The 18,088-nt window shown below is 44.2% G+C and overlaps 1 protein-coding gene across 4 annotated transcripts in view; it reads right to left on the reverse strand.

The window, feature by feature from the left end:
- Window positions 1–18,088, reverse strand: part of kiaa1328 (KIAA1328 ortholog) — a 218,122-nt gene that overhangs the window by 107,425 nt on the left and 92,609 nt on the right. For all 4 annotated transcript variants that reach the window (XR_010962905.1, XM_067984483.1, XM_067984492.1 and 1 more), the window contains 2 exons: window positions 14,931–15,619; window positions 12,246–12,347 (listed from right to left, as the gene is read on the reverse strand). Coding sequence is in view for 3 of the 4 variants with exons in the window: in XM_067984483.1 (XP_067840584.1) it covers window positions 12,246–12,347; window positions 14,931–15,619 (791 nt within the window). In the remaining variant the exon portion in view is untranslated. The remainder of the gene's footprint in view (window positions 1–12,245; window positions 12,348–14,930; window positions 15,620–18,088) is intronic.

Genomic DNA, 18,088 nt, shown 5'->3' on the forward strand with positions numbered 1-18,088 from the left:
ATGGTGCCTACAAACCGAGAATACATTTTAAAAACTGTAATAAAACTGTTCCATCAAGTTTAATTCTCCAGCTTACTGAAACTAAACATAAAATCTCTATTCAGTATAGCCTATTATCTAAAACTATATAAAAATGTCACAGCTGGTTAAATGAAAATCAAATCCTCCTTACTTTGTGGTAAATGTGATGCTTGCAATAACAAATTTGATGTATTGTGTAATCTTGACATACTGAAATGCAAGTGGATGGCGAAAAACTTCAATATATGCAGATTTCTGGTCTCAGCAAGTCACAGTCTCCTGGACTGTCTAGCCACTTCCCATTATCTTAGGCTGCTGCACAGGTCTGCACTGACAAGACGCCATGTGATCAACCCCGCATTACCCTTCAATGCCCTGATAAATCGGTGTAAAACTAGGAATCGGAATGGTTCTGGGTTCATCCACTTGAATTTGATGAGTCCAGCAGCATAGGAAATATTAAGTTTCAGTGCTACAAAAGTTTCCCTGCTCATATTGATTGTTTTCACTAAATTTAGTGGACAGAGGACTTATATCAGAAATTATCTTTTTTTTAATTCATTCTCAGGATGCGGGCTTCACTAGCAAGGCTGTCAGAGGGCAGTTAAGAGTCAACCACATTGATGTGGGACTGGAGTCACACATTGGCCAAACCGGGTAAGGGCGGCAGGTTTCCTTCCCTAAAGGCAATTATTGAATCAGTTGGATTTTTACGACAATCCAACAGCTTTATGGTCACTTTTACTGATACTAGCTCTTTTCTTCAACTGATTTTTTAAAAAACTGAATTCAAATTCTCAACCTGCCATAGTGGGATTTGAACTCGTGTTTCTGGATTATTAGTCCAGGCCTCTGGATTACTAGTCCAGTAACATAACCACTACACTATCACACCCAGTTATCTGATACTTTGAAAGTCTAGCCAAATCCATGATCATCAGTATGGTTTTCACACTAGTGCCCCATTGTTAATCTTGTTGCCTGTATTATACACTTCTTTAACACTTTAATCAATCAACATTCATTGCCTTGGACACCCTCAGAGCCTTTGACAGGGCTTGGCACTGTAACCTCCTGAACAAATTACCATCATATGGTCTCGTTCCAAAGCAATAGTCATGGTTGTCTACTGTCCTCTCAAATCAATTTATCTGTGCTATAGTTGACACAGCTCATTCTCTAACTTTTTTCATTAACTTAGGGTTCCCCATAGCTCTAGCCTCTCTCCCACACTTTTCCTTTTCATATCAATGAGCTTCTCCATCCATCATCCAATTCAATCCTATCCACTTTTTGCTGATAATTTCATCAACTGCATTCAGATTGTAAGCCCTCAGGGCACAGAACATCCACTCTTCTTGCAATGTAATGGGTGAATCACTACATCTTAATCCCCTACTTGCCTTTGGATTGAAGGATGAAAAATGCGTTTCTTTCAGTTCGTTCAGAAAAACTAATCGCTATCGCCTCTTACTTTTGATGGCTTTACTCTGCCCTTCTTAATCTATCAACATTGTTGGCCTCACTACCTCCACTATGGGTGATATATTAAGATAAATATTATATATTTTGTATAAAATGTTACCATAAAATGTGTACTAAAATGCAGTTTCAACCCGCTGATCTCAAACAGATCTCCTAATAAATCTCCTGTATTGCTAAAGCTGCCCATAATAAGTTTAGTTTCTGCATTTGTGCCAAATACTTTTTTCCCTTCAACAACTTTGGACTCTCTTTCAAGCCCAAGTCTGTCACAGTTTTGAATATCTGGTGAGGCTCAACACCTTAAGCATGATGGAAAAACTTATGCAGAACAGCTTGTGACCTGCCAGCTGCCTTGCTGTTCTAGGCATCCTAGTCTAGTGCCACATACCAGATTTACTTATCACCATCTGCTTAAGTCAGGCCCTGGTATAAGGAGGTTTGGCAAAGAGATGGACACCCTTCCAAGGTGCTGCTCCTCAACATGACACAAGAAAACATTTGCTGTCTAATAGGCAAACCCTATTTCACATCTAACCTCCAACTGCTCTCTCAGTGCTGCAATCTTTCTTATTTCTCTCTTATCAGTAATACAATGCTCACTAGTCCTCTGAAGTTTCCTCTCCTGTTCTTCAACGGCTGCAAATAAGTCATCCTACATAATCTTAATCCACCCTACATATAACTTTGCTGAAATCAAAGAATTTCTTAATTTAACTGATTTCTTCTCAGAACCTCAAAATGTATAGCTTCTTACCTCCCTCAGTCTTTCTTTCCTCCAACAATCTACAGCCTTTTAAACTCAAGATTGGTGTCAACTAATCACTGCTTCTTGATTCACCTAATTTTCTCTAACACTTTAAATTTGGTGATATCCTGCACAATGGGCCTTGGTTTTTCACGTTGTTTTCTCAACTTAAAAAAAGTCAGTGTGATTGCTAATGCATTAAATCTTCAATGCAGTCATATGACCAGGCAAAAGGAAAAAAAAAATTAAAATAATTTTGTCCTTCACAGCAATAAGTCAGATTATATATTTAAAGGCAAAATAACTTACGTCTCTCCACCCTACCACACAGGGGAAATTAAAATTACACTAGAAGGTGTTACTTAGAACAGATAAACAAATTAATAGAACCTATCTTCAACTTCAATTGTTAAAGGCTGAAGACTTGAGTCGATGTTCAAGTAAGGCATCTTGACATGAATTATTTATACATATATTCAATTTAATAGAAAATGTTTGAAGGATTAGTCTATATACAGATTGGTAAAACTGGATATTTTCTTTTTTTTAAAATGTAAATGATTCAGTTTTAATGAAGACCATTGCAAAGAACCATCATCTCTCGAACACACAATCATTCTTTAATATTGATTACTACTTATTAAACAAAAGTTTAACCTTGTCACTTTTTTTAAAAATGTAGCAGAAAAATGTTACCATAGACCTTGGAGAATTAAATAATTTAAAGCCACATTTAGTGTAATTTGAATATTTCTTTAGGGAGACGTAGTTAAGCACCTTTAATGCATTCTAATTATTTCAAATTTGCATGTTAATTAAGGTTGATCATTAAACAACAAAATGGAAGGTGGTCTCTCTAGAATTTTATCTTCCATCAAAATTTGTCTAGCTTAACTTTGGCATGCCTAAATTATCTTACATCACTAGTCAACAGTTTAACTGAAATTAAATGATCAAAACAGATTCTTAATATCGGGTACAAACAAAATAATGATTGTTACATGTTACTAGAGGGATCTATAATAGATTTGCCATTAACTGAGTTGTAATAACTTCATACGTAGTAATCGTAATTAAAACTTCTAATTTACTCAGTGTATCATTGACTTTGGAGCTCCAGGGCACAAAGCAGAAGAGCTTTCTTTAGCCCATGTCCAGGACTAAGCAATGGATTTATGGAAAAAGAAGAAATGGTTGCAAGGAGGGAGACTTCTAACATACATTAACCTACTGTTCAGCAACTTTTAAGGGTGTCAGTCTCATAGTGATTTCATCTCTTTGCCAAACTTCCTTACACCAGTGCCTGGTGATGAGTAATGCTGGTATGTGGCACTGGACCAGGATGCATAAGCCATCAAAACAGCTGGCAGGTCACAAGCTGTCCTGCGTAGGTTTTAAATTAAATTAGATATCTATCAAATAGCTGATGTGGAAACGCTGAAGCTTGGAACAACATCATCTGAAACACATTATTTGGAAGCCAGGGAGATGAAAACACATTCATATATTCTACATTGATTGGGTTACAAAGTCAAGTATTTGCTGATGAAACTGCACCAGCAACTGGTGAAACCACTATTTGATGGAGCATGATACAGATCCATGCTTTGGTCAGGATGGGAGTGGCAATGAATTCACACATTTTATCGTTAGTTGTGCTGCTCACCATGCTACTCAGAACGAGTTTCTGGTACCTGCCATCCACCCCGCTCGGACTAAACACGCATGTGTCAGTTCTCTAATACCAACTATATTCCTTCGGGGAGGGGAAACGTAAACAGGATCTCCTTGGAGCTATGTTAGTTTCCTTAGGCCCTTGAATACTTTTTAAACCTACTTGTCTGAAACAAATACAGAAAATGCTGAAAATATTCTGCAGGTCAGGCAAGTTAACATTCCAATTCTGACAAAGGGTCCATACTTGAAACATTAACATGTCTGTCCTCTCCACAGATGCTGCCCAACTTGCTGAGTGTTTCCAGTATTTTCTGTTTTTGTTTCATAAATGAGGTACTGCCTGGCTGGAACTGATAATGCAGCTATTTGGTCTAAGGCTGGTAACTGCAGTAACAGCTCCTCTTCAGCCACAACTACCCGTTCTGCTGATTCATTCAGACATGGGGCCCGATTTCAGCAGGCCTGCGGGTTCCCAGCGGGTGGTCCTTCGGGAGCGTGGAAAACGCGGACGGCTAATTGAGTGCGCCCCCCGCGCGATCGCGGGATAATTGATCACATTAAGCCCTGCTTCCGGGTTCTCCGCTCCCCAGCTGCGTGCCGGCGGGCTGCGCATGCGCACTACCGTTTACGCGATGTAGGAGCTCCACTTAAAGGGGCAGTCCCCCAAAGCCCCTCCTGCTGCAATCAAGAGGCAACATAGGATGGCGCAACCCAGGGGCAAGGCTGCGCCACGCTTCTCGGACCTTGCGCTGCAGCTGATGCTGGAGGGTGTGAGGAGGACGAGGGACACGCTGTTCCCTGCGGACGGACGCAAGTGCCCTGGCTCCGCCACCAGGAAGGCATGGGCAGAGGTGGCGGCGGAGGTCAGCAGCAGGGCCAACACCCCCAGGACATGGAAGCAGTGCCGCAAGCGGTTCAATGACCTCACTAGGTCCGGCAAGGTGAGTACACCAACGCACCCTCCCACAACCCGTCCCCACCATCACGCCAAACAGATCACAACCCCTCCTGCAGAGCCACCACAGCGCTCCCGCAGCAATCCTCACAGCCACTCACTCACCATCCTCGCCGTGCCCACAAGTACCCACCGTCTCTGTCCCCACCCGAACACTACCACACACCCCAATCCCCATGCAATGGGATGGGCATGTGGCACACGCATCCTCCCATCCATCTGCCCCACGCTCAACCCCCCCACACTGATGCTTGATGCGTCTCACTATGCAATATGCACTCACTCACGCATCTGTGTTTTGCCTTGACAGGAGAAGAGATGCAAGAACAACAGAGAAAGGGCCCGCACCGGAGGGGGCCTGCCGCACGTGGTCGATCTGACGGATGCAGAGGTGGAGGCGCTCGACCTCGCCGGCACGCACCATTGCCTCTCTGTTGCGGATGGCGAGTCTGTCGCTGCAGAAACGGCCGGTAAGGGAAAGCTGACACTCAACATTCATGATCGCGAGTGACCGTATCATCACCTGGCTCAGGCGCACCGTAACGTTTGTGCACATGCCTCATAGTGCCCTCTGTTCTCTTGCAGGGCCGTCTGCGAGCGCTGTGGTTGAGGAGGGTGATTCCTCAGAGGACATGCCGGTCTCTAAGGGTGCATCGTCACATATGAGCCAACCATCCACCAGCGCAGAGACACGCACCTCGGTGGGTCCCCCTCGCCAACTAGTTGGGGTAGCACTTGGTGATTCACCGCGCACGTGTGAGCATGAGCAGACCCTGGTGGCAGGGGCAGCCGCGGAGGGACTGCGTCGGTGGGAGCACTCATCTCCAGGCTCTGCTCAGCCGGACCCAGATGCTGAACCCAGGGGACCACCAGTCAAAAGGAGAGTCGTCGAGGGGCACCAGCTAATTGCCGAGGTACTGGGAGAGGTGCCGCGCGCATTGTCCACAATTGCGCAGGCGATGGAGGAGTCCAACTCCTGCATGCGGGCATTGGTGGCGCAGGCACAGGAGGGTACCGGCGACATAGTGTCGCGGGTAGGTGCGGGAGCGTCTGCGGTGGAGGACGGGCTGGCCTCCCTCGAGCGTCACGCACAGCTCCACATCGAGTCCGTGCAGGCCCCGACAACGGCTGTACGGATTCAGGGTGAGCAACATTCCGCCGCCATAAACAGGCTGACGGATACACTAGGGGTGGCCTTGCAAGGCCTCACACATGCAATCCAAACTGTCGTCCAGCAGGGTGGAAGGGGTGATGTGGGCCGAGGCCACGAGAGGGATGATGGTGACCGGGGACATGGAAGCGGGGACGCTTCTCGAGGTGCCCCCACGTCCCACCTGCTGCCCCCCTCTCAACCAGTACCCGCAATGGTGCCTCCTCTCCAGGTGGCCGAGTCTGCCCCTGCACAGGTGCAGGAGGAGCAGTCTGTGGAGGTGCCCTCACGGGCACCGAAACCCAGGGGCCGTCCGCCCAAAGCATCTACCCGGTCAAGGCAAGAACAGGAGCAACCTGCCACTACCTCTGCGGGAGCCACAGGGGTAGCACCACGTAGGGGTACCCGGAAAAGAAATCCAAAGGCGTTATAAGCACAAAGGGAATGCACCAGGGTGTCTGTTAATTTGTACACTTTTTGTTTATAGTATTGCACCTTGTAGATATTAAACACTATCGTTCTCACCACTCCTGCCACATCTCGTCCATTCTTCCGCGGCCTGTGCAATAGGTGCGTTCCGTGCAGCCCATCATGACGGCGGACACCTGCTGCCGCCCATTGGGCACACTGCTGTGGGTGCAGGAGTACTGGCAACACTCTTCAGTGGAGGGGGCTGGTATGGCCCCTCGCATGTGCAGGTGAGGAGATGCAAACGCCTCGCACTGTCTGACTCCAGGAGAACCGTTGACATATGGGTGCCTCCCTGGCCCGGCGAGCATCCCGGTGAGTCGGGGTTCGGCGCATGGGTCGTACATCATCCTCTGGTGCCTCCCCCTCCTCCTCCACCTCCTCCTCCTCCTCGTCCTCATCGCCGTCCTCAATGTGGGTGGCGGGTGTGGATGGGGCCTCCTCCAGCGGCACCCCTCTCTGTTGGGCCATGTTGTGCAGGGCACAGCAGACAACTATGATTCGTCCCACTCTGAATGGTGTGTATTGGAGCGCTCCCCCAGAACGATCAAGGCACCTGAAGCGCATCTTGAGCAGCCCTATGGTCTGCTCAATTGTAGACCTGGTAGCAGTGTGGCTTGGTGATGGGGTTCCTCAGAGGCGTCATGAGCCACGTGTGTAGGGGATACCCCTTGTCGCCGAGGAGCCAGCCGTTGCCGGCGTTGGGTGCGTGGAAGATGGGCGGGACGGTGGACTCCCTGAGGACGAAGGCATCGTGGCAGCTGCCGGGGTATCTGGCGCACACGTGTAGGAATCTCTGGCGGTGGTCACAGATGAGCTGCGCGTTCATGGATTGATACCCCTTCCTGTTGATGAACAGCCCTGGCTCATGCGGAGGTGCCCGTATTGCGATGTGGGTGCAGTCGATAACACCCTGTACCCGTGGGAAGCCAGCCATGGCATGGAATCCAACCGCCCCCTCCATCTGGCTGCGCTCGTCCATGGCGAAGTTGATGTAGTGCGAGGCCCTGCGGAACAACCCATCGGTGACCTGCCTTATGCACTTGTGTGCAGACGACTGACAGACCCCGGTGATGTCCCCGGTGGCACCCTGGAAGGATCCGGATGCGAAGAAGTTGAGGGCAGTGGTGACTTTGACGGCGACAGGTAAGATGCTGCTGCTTGGTCCATCCGGGAGCAGCTCGTCGTTAAGGAGGCTGCAGATGTCGGCGACTACCTGGCGATTGACTCTGAGCCGCCGTATGCACTGCTCCTCGGAGAGGTCCATGAAGCTGAGCCTCGGTCTGTAGACCCTGTGCGGAGGGTAGTGCCTCCTGCGACGCATCTCTCTCTGCGGTTGCCCTCCCTCCTGCTGTGCAGGTGGGTGTGCGACAGCACCGTGTTGGGGGGCTCCACGTCGCTGAGGCGGACGGCATGGACTGCGAGGCTGCTGGGGCTGGTCATGCTGTTCGTCCTCCGAGGATGTCAACGCACCACCCATCTGGCAGGTGTTGGTCTGAAGGGTTGTGCAGGGTAGGTAGGTGGTTCCTCGCACTGGGGCTGCGGTTTCACATCGGTCTGTCCTCTGGCTTGGCGGGGGGTGATGGAGGGCAGGGGTTGCCCTATGTGACGCGGTGGCCTCCTGCGTGGGTGAGGGCTCTCCCCACCTCTGTGGAGTGCACCTTGGCAGCTGCCACAGGCTGCTGGCTGCAACACGTCCGGTTGGAGTGAGACTGTTTCCCCCAGTGTGTGAAACAGTCTGAGTTGAAGGTAAAATCCCACACTTCCTGTTATGACAGCTGAATCAGGTCATTTAATGACCTCAACAAGCAAGATAAATACACTCAAGTGGCTTTAATTGCCTGCGGGATTCCCACCGGCGGGGTCTGCGCACGCATCCCCGCACGTCAGCGTGGAACCCGGAAGACGCACCTGGATATCGCGATTTTCGACGCCCCCCCGCCGGGAACGCACCCGGAACCCGCTGGTAAAATCGAGCCCATGGTTTTTATTCCGGAGTACTGCTTTACATTCTCCTGCCTTTCATTTCTACAGGCACAGATTGATGTAAGCTCTTGCATTAACAAAGTCACTGATTTACACTTTTCCTGAACAAATGGATGGAATCACTGAATACACTCCCAAAACAACTGCAAAAGTCCCAGAATGCCTTGTAATAAAAATTGTAAACAATTTTACAACACCAAGTTATAGTCCAACGATTTTTATTTGAAATCTACAAGCTTTCGGAGGCTTCCTCCTTCCTCGTTCACCTGAGGAAGGAGGAAGCCTCCGAAAGCTTGTAGATTTCAAATAAAAATCGTTGGACTATAACTTGGTGTTGTAAAATTGTTTACAATTGTCAACCCCAGTCCATCACCGGCATCTCCACATCTTGTAATAAAAATGGATTTTAACTTATTCGGACACTATAATATCGGGCCCTAATTTGCTGTAGCAGGGCAACTAACGGCATCAGCCATTAGTTAGACTTGCCCTTGCACATTTAGGTTTTTAAATTTTTTGCGTGGCAAGTTGTTTAAAATGCATGCTGATAACGGCGCAGCGAGGGAAACAGGGCATCTGGGACCTCAGTGAACAGTGCAAGCAACTGTGTATCTCCTTAACCAATCAGATTGAAGGATTGTAAAATTAACAGTGTAAGGACTGAGAAGGAAGTGTAAATTAGAGTGGGTGAATTCAATTTTAAAACATGTATAGAAAGAGAAATAAAGAGAGGGAAAGAAAGATTGAATGAAGAGAGAGAGGAAAAAGAGACAGAAAGGTAAAGCATATTTTTTGAAAAAAATTTACATTTTTAAGATCTCCAACATTTAAAACCTGAAGAAATGAGACTCCACGCTTGTAATAATTAATTTTCAGTGCCAGAGGTGTTGACTGGCAGTAATTAACACTTATCACATCGTTAAAAGGGTACTTCGACTGAAATGGACAAGACCTAACTTTGTGTCAAGCTTAGTTCATATCTACCGCGCAAATACAACTTCACGCTGTTCAATGCATTTCAATGGTGAAGCAGACAGCAAAATGCCGTTTTTGCAAAACTAACGGCGGAGCGGCACATCTCGTTTGGATATTGTTTGGATATCCGCATTTAACCGCGCATCTACCCCTCCTCTGAAGTTGCTGTAGCATTTGCGCATAAATGACGGCGGGCACCATTAGCCTCACTATTACTTTGACAGAAAATTCTGGCCCATAGTCTGGCAAACCTGATTCTAACTTGTCCATGGAAAGGCAATGGTGAAGATCATTTCTTCTGCACTAATAATTTTAGAAAATCTTTGAAAGAGTTTTGTGACATCTATTTAGTCAACAACTGGGGAAAAAAGACAACTGAAGAAAATCAGCATGAATTCAGAAGAAGAGATCTTTAACCAACTTGCTAGAGATTTTCCAAAGACATTACTGACATAATGGATAAGGGAAGTGCAGTTAAAACAAAATGAACTTAACATCAGAAATGTTCCACATCAGTGATCAATAGGCAAGATAAGGAATCACAGAATAGAAGGTGAGGAATTCAAGGGCAGTGATAAAAGGAACTTTCCAGGTTGGAAAGAGAGTACCCCTTCAGTTGTTCTTGGAGCCAGTGTCTTTAATAAAAATGAACAACTTGGAAAAAGATGCTGTAGCAAAATCTTCAAGTTTTGCAAATGATATCAAATAGAAGGGACAGAACATAATGGGCAACAATGTAGCAACATTATGTAGAATTTAAAATTTTCAGGTAACTGGGCCAATGGTAGCTAGATAACAATAAAGACTTGCATTTATATAGTGCCTTTAACATAGAAAAATGTTTCAAAGCGCTTCACAAAGGCATAATCAAAAAATGGGCACCAAGCCAAAAGGAGGAGATATTAGGAACACAAGGGCATAGGAACATGAGTAGGCCATTCAGCCCCTCGAGCCTATTCCATCATTCAATTAGACCATGCTTGATCTGCACCTCAACTCCATTTACACGCCTTCCTGCCATATTCCACGATACCCTTAACTAACAAAAATCTATTGAGCTTAGTCTTGAAAATTTTAATTGACCCACATCCACAACCTTTTGGAGGCGGGGGGAGGGGGGGGGGTCGGTGGGCAGAGTTCCAGATTTCCACTGTTTTTTGTGTGAAAAAGTGCTTCCTGATTTCACTCCTAAATGGCTGAGCTCTAATTTTAAGATTATACCCTCTTGTTCAGGTTTCCCCCACCAGAGGAAATAGTTTCCCTGTATCTACCCCATTGAATCTCTTAATCATTTTAAGGTATGATGATGACCAAACGTTTGCTCAACGAGATGGGTTTTACAGAGAATCTTGAAGGAGAAGTTTAGATAAGGAATTGCAGAGCGTGGACCTAGGTGGCTGAAGGTATGGCCGCCAATAGTTGGGCAAAGGGGTGGAGGAAGCTGCACAAAGGGTCTGAGTCAGAGGAATGGAGAGTCATTCAAGATGGGCAAGGATAAAATAATTGCTATGCGAGCAAAGAACCAAAAGAAGAAGTATGCATTAAATAGAACAGTGTATTACATGCTGATTACAAGAAAGATGTAAGGCTTATTGGTGATAAATTTATGAAACCATCAACCCAATGTCTAGTGGCTGTCACCTGGAAAATCAGATGCTGTGTTACATTAGCAGAGGGATCGCATTCAAATCAAGAGAGACTGTATTGCTGCTGTATAAGACACTGGTCCAAACCCACTTGAAATATTGTGTGCAATTCTGGAATCATTGGAAGAATATTACTGCACTTGTAAGGGTATAGAAACTAGAAAAAAAGGTTATTCAGGGGATGAGGAATTTGAAGTTATAAAAAAAGGCTCATTTTCTTTGGAAAACAGAATAGCTCAAGATCACCTAATAAAGGTTTCAAAATTATCAAGGGGATTGACAAAGCTGATTAAGGCACATTATTAGAAGGATTGAAGTGCCAGAGGACAAAAGTTAAAAATCAGGAAATTGGAAGTAAGAGGGTAGATCAAGTAGAACTTTTTCAAGCAGAGTATTAAATCTGTGGAATAAGTTAACAGAGAGAGCCACTGGTGTGGATGTTGTAAACAAGTGCTGAAGACAATTAGATGACATTCTGGAAACAGAAACATCGAGTGGTATGGGTGAGAAGGTGCCTATTGTGGGGTTGATCCATGAGTCACAGACTTGTTGGCCTAATGGCCTTTTCTTCTTCCTAAAAAATCTTATGCTTAACCCTGCATCATATATTTTTGCTTTTGGAATTATTTCACAATTTTCAATCAATTTGTTTGGACTGATATTTGTTACTGCAGGCAAGTCTCTGAACGGTAATCTAGAATCTCAGGTGATTCATTAACTCTGTTAAAATTATTTTCCTTTCAGTGTGTTATGGATATGAAATGCAAAAATGGATCCAAAATGAGCAGACATTTTTGTCATTAACAGAACTGGAAATGCAATTCACGAGAGCCTTCAGAACTTTTAATCTTGGGAACAGAATGCTAATTTAAAAAAGGGAAACTTTATAAATCAAAAGTTTCCAATTGAAGGTAACAACAAAATACAGCAATGCACAATTTTCCCTGTAGAAGGCAGCTTGTGAAACCTAAGCATCAGTTCTAACTTACAGAGAGGCACAGCTCCAGTTACAATGGTACAGAACATTGAATGAAAATGCTGTTCAACATGTACAAAACAAAAGTGTACCGAAATAGTATATACTCATTATAAACAATCCTAATGAGTGTCAAAAAAAATAATAAAGTATCATCTGACCTTTCAGTGGACCCAACTGTATTTGGTGCAGAAATTCTTGTTTTGTTTGTCGGACCCTCGCTGCAGGTCATGCCTTCAGCTTCAGACAGATGATACTTGTACCTATGAAAACAGATTGAAAATTTCTTAAGTATGTGGATGTTATAGCATCTATGTCCATTAGTACTCTCTAACCCCGATCGTGGATGGAAACTAGAAAAAAAATGTTAACTGTACCATGTTCCAAGTCTCTGCCTCAAAATACTAATTGTGTAAAAATAATTAGGAAAATACAAACCATGTTGCTGGAAGGTGGACTGGTACAAATTAGCCTGATGTACATTACAAAGAGGACATATGAGGAACTTCAAACACTATGGTGGTTTGTTTACTTTCAAATACTGTTTTTTTTCAAGTTTTATGAAAAATTTCCACCAGATAATTCAGAAATCCATTTCTAGTAACCTCTTATCTGCCATGCGCCCTCACATAGATAGCTTACTTTGAAAAACACACAATCCAGAAACCTTTGGTCACTTGAACTGAAATGAAAAGGTGAAAGAGGGAAAAAAGCAAAATAAATAGGAGTGTTTGACAGCAAAGGCATTACAGTACTCGCCTCATCTTCACAGTTGTGGACCTGAGTCAATAAACATCCATTTAACCCAATGGAGCAAAGCACGTAAGATGGTAATTTTGGGAGCTACCATTGCTATTAGTATTCCATTTCTATGTTATTTTGTCCTCTTTATTTGTTCTGGACTCTCCTGCCAGAGGAAATAGCTTCTCTCTATCTACCCTATCAAATCCTTTAAACATCTTAAACCCTTCAATTAGATCACCCCATAATCATCCATATGCAAGAGAACGGAAGGGAATCAAGTAAAACAGTTGAAACAGAAGCACACACAGCTAACAACCATCTCTCTACAGATAATTCAGCTTCATACCGTTAAACTAAGTAACTGTTCAAGCAAAATCCATTAACAAAAGATCAACTGAAAGATTAAATGAGGAAAAAATGCAATTGTCCCCTCCCTCCCCCACCCAAGCTTGCACCTTCCAATTCATTATATATAATTTTCACCAGCATGGACTTGTACTTAATCTCCCAAAGGTAGAATTTCCAAAAGAATTCTGCATTTATCCCAACACAGCAACTTATATAATTCATCAGATGAATGACCCACCATTGACCCCTCTGTCCTCGTAAACTACCACCCCATCTCCAACCTCCCTTTCCTCTCCAAAGTCCTTGAACGTGTTGTCGCCTCCCAAATCCATGCCCAGCTTTCCCGTAACCCCATGTTTGAATCTCTCTAATCAGGTTTCCGTGCCAGCCACAGCACTGAAAAGGCCTTAATCAAAGTCACGAATGAAATCCTCTATGACTGACCGTTGTGCACTGTCCCTTCTCGTCCTTCTTCACCCCTCTGCAGCCTATGACACAGGCGACCACACCATCCTAAAATAGTTTGCTTGCTCATAGTACTCTGGATTTCCAAATACCAATTTGTAAAATAAATATATAATAATGGGCTATAATTTGCCACAGCAGGGCATCCAACGGCATCTGCCATTAGTTAGACTTGCCCTTGCCCGTTTAGGTTTATTAATTTTTGCATGGCAAGTTGCTGAAAGTGTGAGCTGGTAACGTCACAGCGAGGGAAACAGGGCATCTAGGACTTGAGTGAACAGGGCAAGCAATTGTGTATCTTCTTAACCAATCAGATTGAAGGATTGAGAAATTAACAGCACAAGGACTGAGAAGGAAGTGTAAATTAGAGTGGGTGAATTCGATGGGCCGAATGGCCTCCTTCTGTGCTGTAACCATTCTATGATTTTCAGTGCCAGAGAGGTTGACTGGCAGTAATTAACACGTCACGTCGTTAAAAAGATACTTAGACTGAAATGGACAAGACTTAACTTTCTGTGGCGAGTTTAGTTCGTATCTACCGCATAAATACAGCAACTTCATGCTGTTCAATGCATTTGAGTAGTGAGGGAGATAGCAAGATGCCGTTTTCACGAAGGTAACGGTGCAGTGGTGCAACTCATACAGCAACTAATGGATTTCCACGTTTAACCACACATCTGCCCCTCGCCTGAAGTTGTTGTATCATTTGTGCATAAATGCGGTGAACGCTATTAGCCTCAATGTTATTTTGACAGCAAATTATGGCCCTATATATTGTATTTTGAAAGCCAAACTAGAAGTAACATTTGCAACCTAACATAAACTATGTTATCAACCTGATCTGTAAATTCAACTACAGTCCTACTTTACCCATTCATTATGCTATTAATATGCACAAACACTTACATCAAAATGTTTTGGTTACCACCCAACTGCCTTTGAAATTTGCTTTGTCTGTCAATTACTGATAATTATTTTATAATGTTATTAAAATCCCTACTGAATTGCAGCTGTTCTAGATATGTTAACATTCAGAAGGCCATGCAGGTGTGAAATTTTAACAAAAAATAAGAGCAGTTAAAACTGAAATACTTCACAAGTTGCTACCACATGGGATCTATTTTGTTCAAACCTATTAAAGTTGTACCAGGAAAGGGGTTCAAAACCATTGCAATCAATAGGCAACACAGTCAGTTTTAATTAAAATTTTGTCGTTAATCTAATAAAGGTTAATTTCAAAGGGTATATTACCTCCATTAGGAAAGTTCAAGGTTCAATGAAATTCTCACCTGCTGTAATCCAACCTTGACTCGTGTAACTGCTGTTGCTTTAGAAGGAGCAGCGACTCCTGCTGAGCGAGCAATCTCTGCAGTCTTTCTTTCTCCAGCTCCAGCTCCATTTTCTGACACAACAGCTGCTGCTTTTGGTCTTCAGGCATTTTCTTTCCATGCAAAACTTCTCCGGTCATTATTCCCATTTGATCATTCATTGCTGGATCATGAAACATTCCAGAGAAGGCATTAGGTTCAATTAACGGACTGAAATGCCTGTTATGTGCATTAGTAAATCGATTTCTATCACCAGTCTCTCCTTTCCTCAACCACCCACAGTGAGAAGATTGTCCGCCATCAGTATCAAAGGTATCACGAAATGTACCAGCCTGCACAGTACCGACATCTATCCGATCATTCATGTTGAAACGTCTTCCTGCAACCGGCTCTCCTTGAACTGTATTTCCAGTTATTGTCTCACAACCATTTTGGGATGGAAAGCTGTCCATACGCTGAACTTGATTGAGAACATTGTGGTTTGGGAAATACTGGCCCAGGTCACACTGAAGATGAGGTGCTAGGGATGGACCAGCAAGCACCTGTTTAGATTTACCAATAGCATTTGATGTACATGAAGGCACAATTCCTAGGTAGGAACCATCTAAGTCCAAAGAAGCAGGCTGAGGAGGATTCTTCTTGCTAGACACCTAAAAGCAAAACATTTACAAAGTTTATGGAAATACTGAGACATTCATTGGAGATTCCTTTTTTTGGGTGTCATTTTCTTATGCAAATTATTTCCAATGTATTTCAATGAGGATTGATTGTTCAGGAAAGATAGGAAAGGAAAGAAAGGAGGGGGGGATGGCAGTATTGATTAAGGAGAATATTGCAGTGCTGGAGAGAGTGGATGTCCTGGAGGGCTCAAGGACAGAATCTATTTGGTTAGAGTTAAGAAATAAAAGAGGTGTCATTACACTACTGGGTATATTCTATTGGCCACCAACTAGTGGGAAGGATATATAGGGGCAAATTTGCAGGGATATTACAGAGAGGTGCAAAAGCTATAGAGTAGTGATAACAGGACTTCAACTATCCTAATATAGAAAGGAATATTAATAATAATGGGCAAAGAGGGGGAGAAATTTTTGAAATGTGTTCAGGATAATTTTTTTAACCAGTATGTTTCCAGCCCAACAAAGGAGGCGGCATTGCTGGACTTGGTTCTAGGGAATGAGGCAGGCCAAGTGGAGCAAATGTCAGTGGGGGAGCATTAAGGGAGCAGCGATCATAGTATCATAAGGTTTAGAATAGCTATGGAAAAGGACACGGATCACTGTAAAGTAAAAATACTTAATTGGAGGAGGGCCAATTTCAATGGGATGAGAACAGGTCTGGCCCGGGTAAATTGGAATCAAAGATTGGCAGGCAAAACGGTAATTGAACAGTGAGCGGCCTTTAAAGAGGAGATGGTTTGGGTACAGTCTAGGCACATTCCCACGAAGCAGAAAGGTAGGGCAACTAAAGCCAGAGCTCTCTGGATGACAAAACAGATAGTGAGTGAGATGAAACAGAAAAAAGGGGCGTATGACAGATGTCAGGTTGATAACACAAGTGAGAACCAGGCAGAATATAGAAAGTTCAGAGAGGAAGCGAGAAAGGAAATAAGAGGGGCAAAGAGAGAGTATGAGAATAGACTGGCGGCCAACATAAAAGGAAATCCAAAAATCTTCGACAGGCTTGTAAACAGTAAACGGGTAGAAAGAGAAGGGGTGAGGCCGATTAGGAAACATGAAGGAGAACTACTCATGGAGGTAGAGGGCATGGCCAAAGTACTAAATGAGTACTTTGCATCTGTCTTTACCTAGGAAGATGCTGCCAGAGTCTCAGTAAAGGAAGATATAGTTGAGATACTGGATGGGCTAAAAATTGATGAAGAGGTATTGAAAGGCAAGCTGTACTCAAAGTAGGTAAGTCACCCAGTCTGGATGGGATGCATCCTAGGTCGCTGAGGGAAGTAAGGGTGGAAATTGCAGAGGTACTGGCCATAATCTTCCAAACATCCATAGATACAAGGGGTGGTGCCAGAGAACTGGAGAATTGCAAATGTTATACCTTTGTTCAAAAAAGGGTGTAAGGATAAACCCAGCAACTATAGGCCAGTCAGTTTAACCTCAGTGGTGGGGAAACTTTTAGAAACGATAATCCGGGACAGAATTAACAGTCACTTGGACGAGTGTGCATTGATTAAGGAAAGCCAGCACAGATTTGTTAAAGGCAATTCGTGTTTAACTAACCTAATAGAGTTTTTTGATGAGGTAACAGAGAGGGTAGATGAGGGCAATGCAGTTGATATGGACTTTCAAAAGGAGTTTGATAAAGTGCCGCATAATAGGCTTGCCATCAAGATTGAAGCCCATGGAATAAAGGGGGTAGTAGCAACATGAATACAGAATTGGCTAAGGGACAGGAAACAGAGTAGTGGTGAACGGTTGTTCTTCGGACTGGAGGGAGGTGTACAGTGGTGTTCCTCAGGGGTCGGTGCTGGGACCACTGCTTTTCTTGATATATATTAATGACTTGGACTTGGGTGTACGGAGCACAATTTCAAAATCTGCAGATGACACAAAACTTGGAAGGGTAGTAAACAGTGAGGAGGATAGTGATAAGACTTCAAGAGGATATAGACAGGCTGGTGGCATGGGCGGTCACGTGGCAGATAGAATTTAACGCAGAAAAATGCGAAGTGATACATTTCGGCAGGAAGAACGAGGAGAGGCAATATAAACTAGAGGGCACAATTCTAATCAGGGCACAGGAACAGAGAGATCTGGGTGTATCTGTGCACAAATCATTGAAGGTAGTAGGGCAGGCTGAGAAAGCAGTTAAAAAAGCATACAGGATCCTGGGCTTTATAAATAGAGGCATAGAATGCAAAAGTACGGAAGTCATGATGAACCTTTATAAAACACTGGTTCGGCCACAACTGGAATATTGTGTCCAGTTCTGAGCACCGCACTTTAGGAAAGATGTGAAGGCCTTGAGAGGGTGCGGATAAGATTTACTAGAATGATTCCAGGGATGAGTGACTTTAGTCACGTGGATAGACTGGAGAAGTTGGGGTTGTTCTCCTAGGAACAGAGACGGTTGCGAGGAGATTTGATAGGGGTATTCAA

This window comes from Heptranchias perlo, chromosome 1 (genome assembly GCF_035084215.1).
Source record: "Heptranchias perlo isolate sHepPer1 chromosome 1, sHepPer1.hap1, whole genome shotgun sequence".
Taxonomy (NCBI): domain Eukaryota; kingdom Metazoa; phylum Chordata; class Chondrichthyes; order Hexanchiformes; family Hexanchidae; genus Heptranchias; species Heptranchias perlo.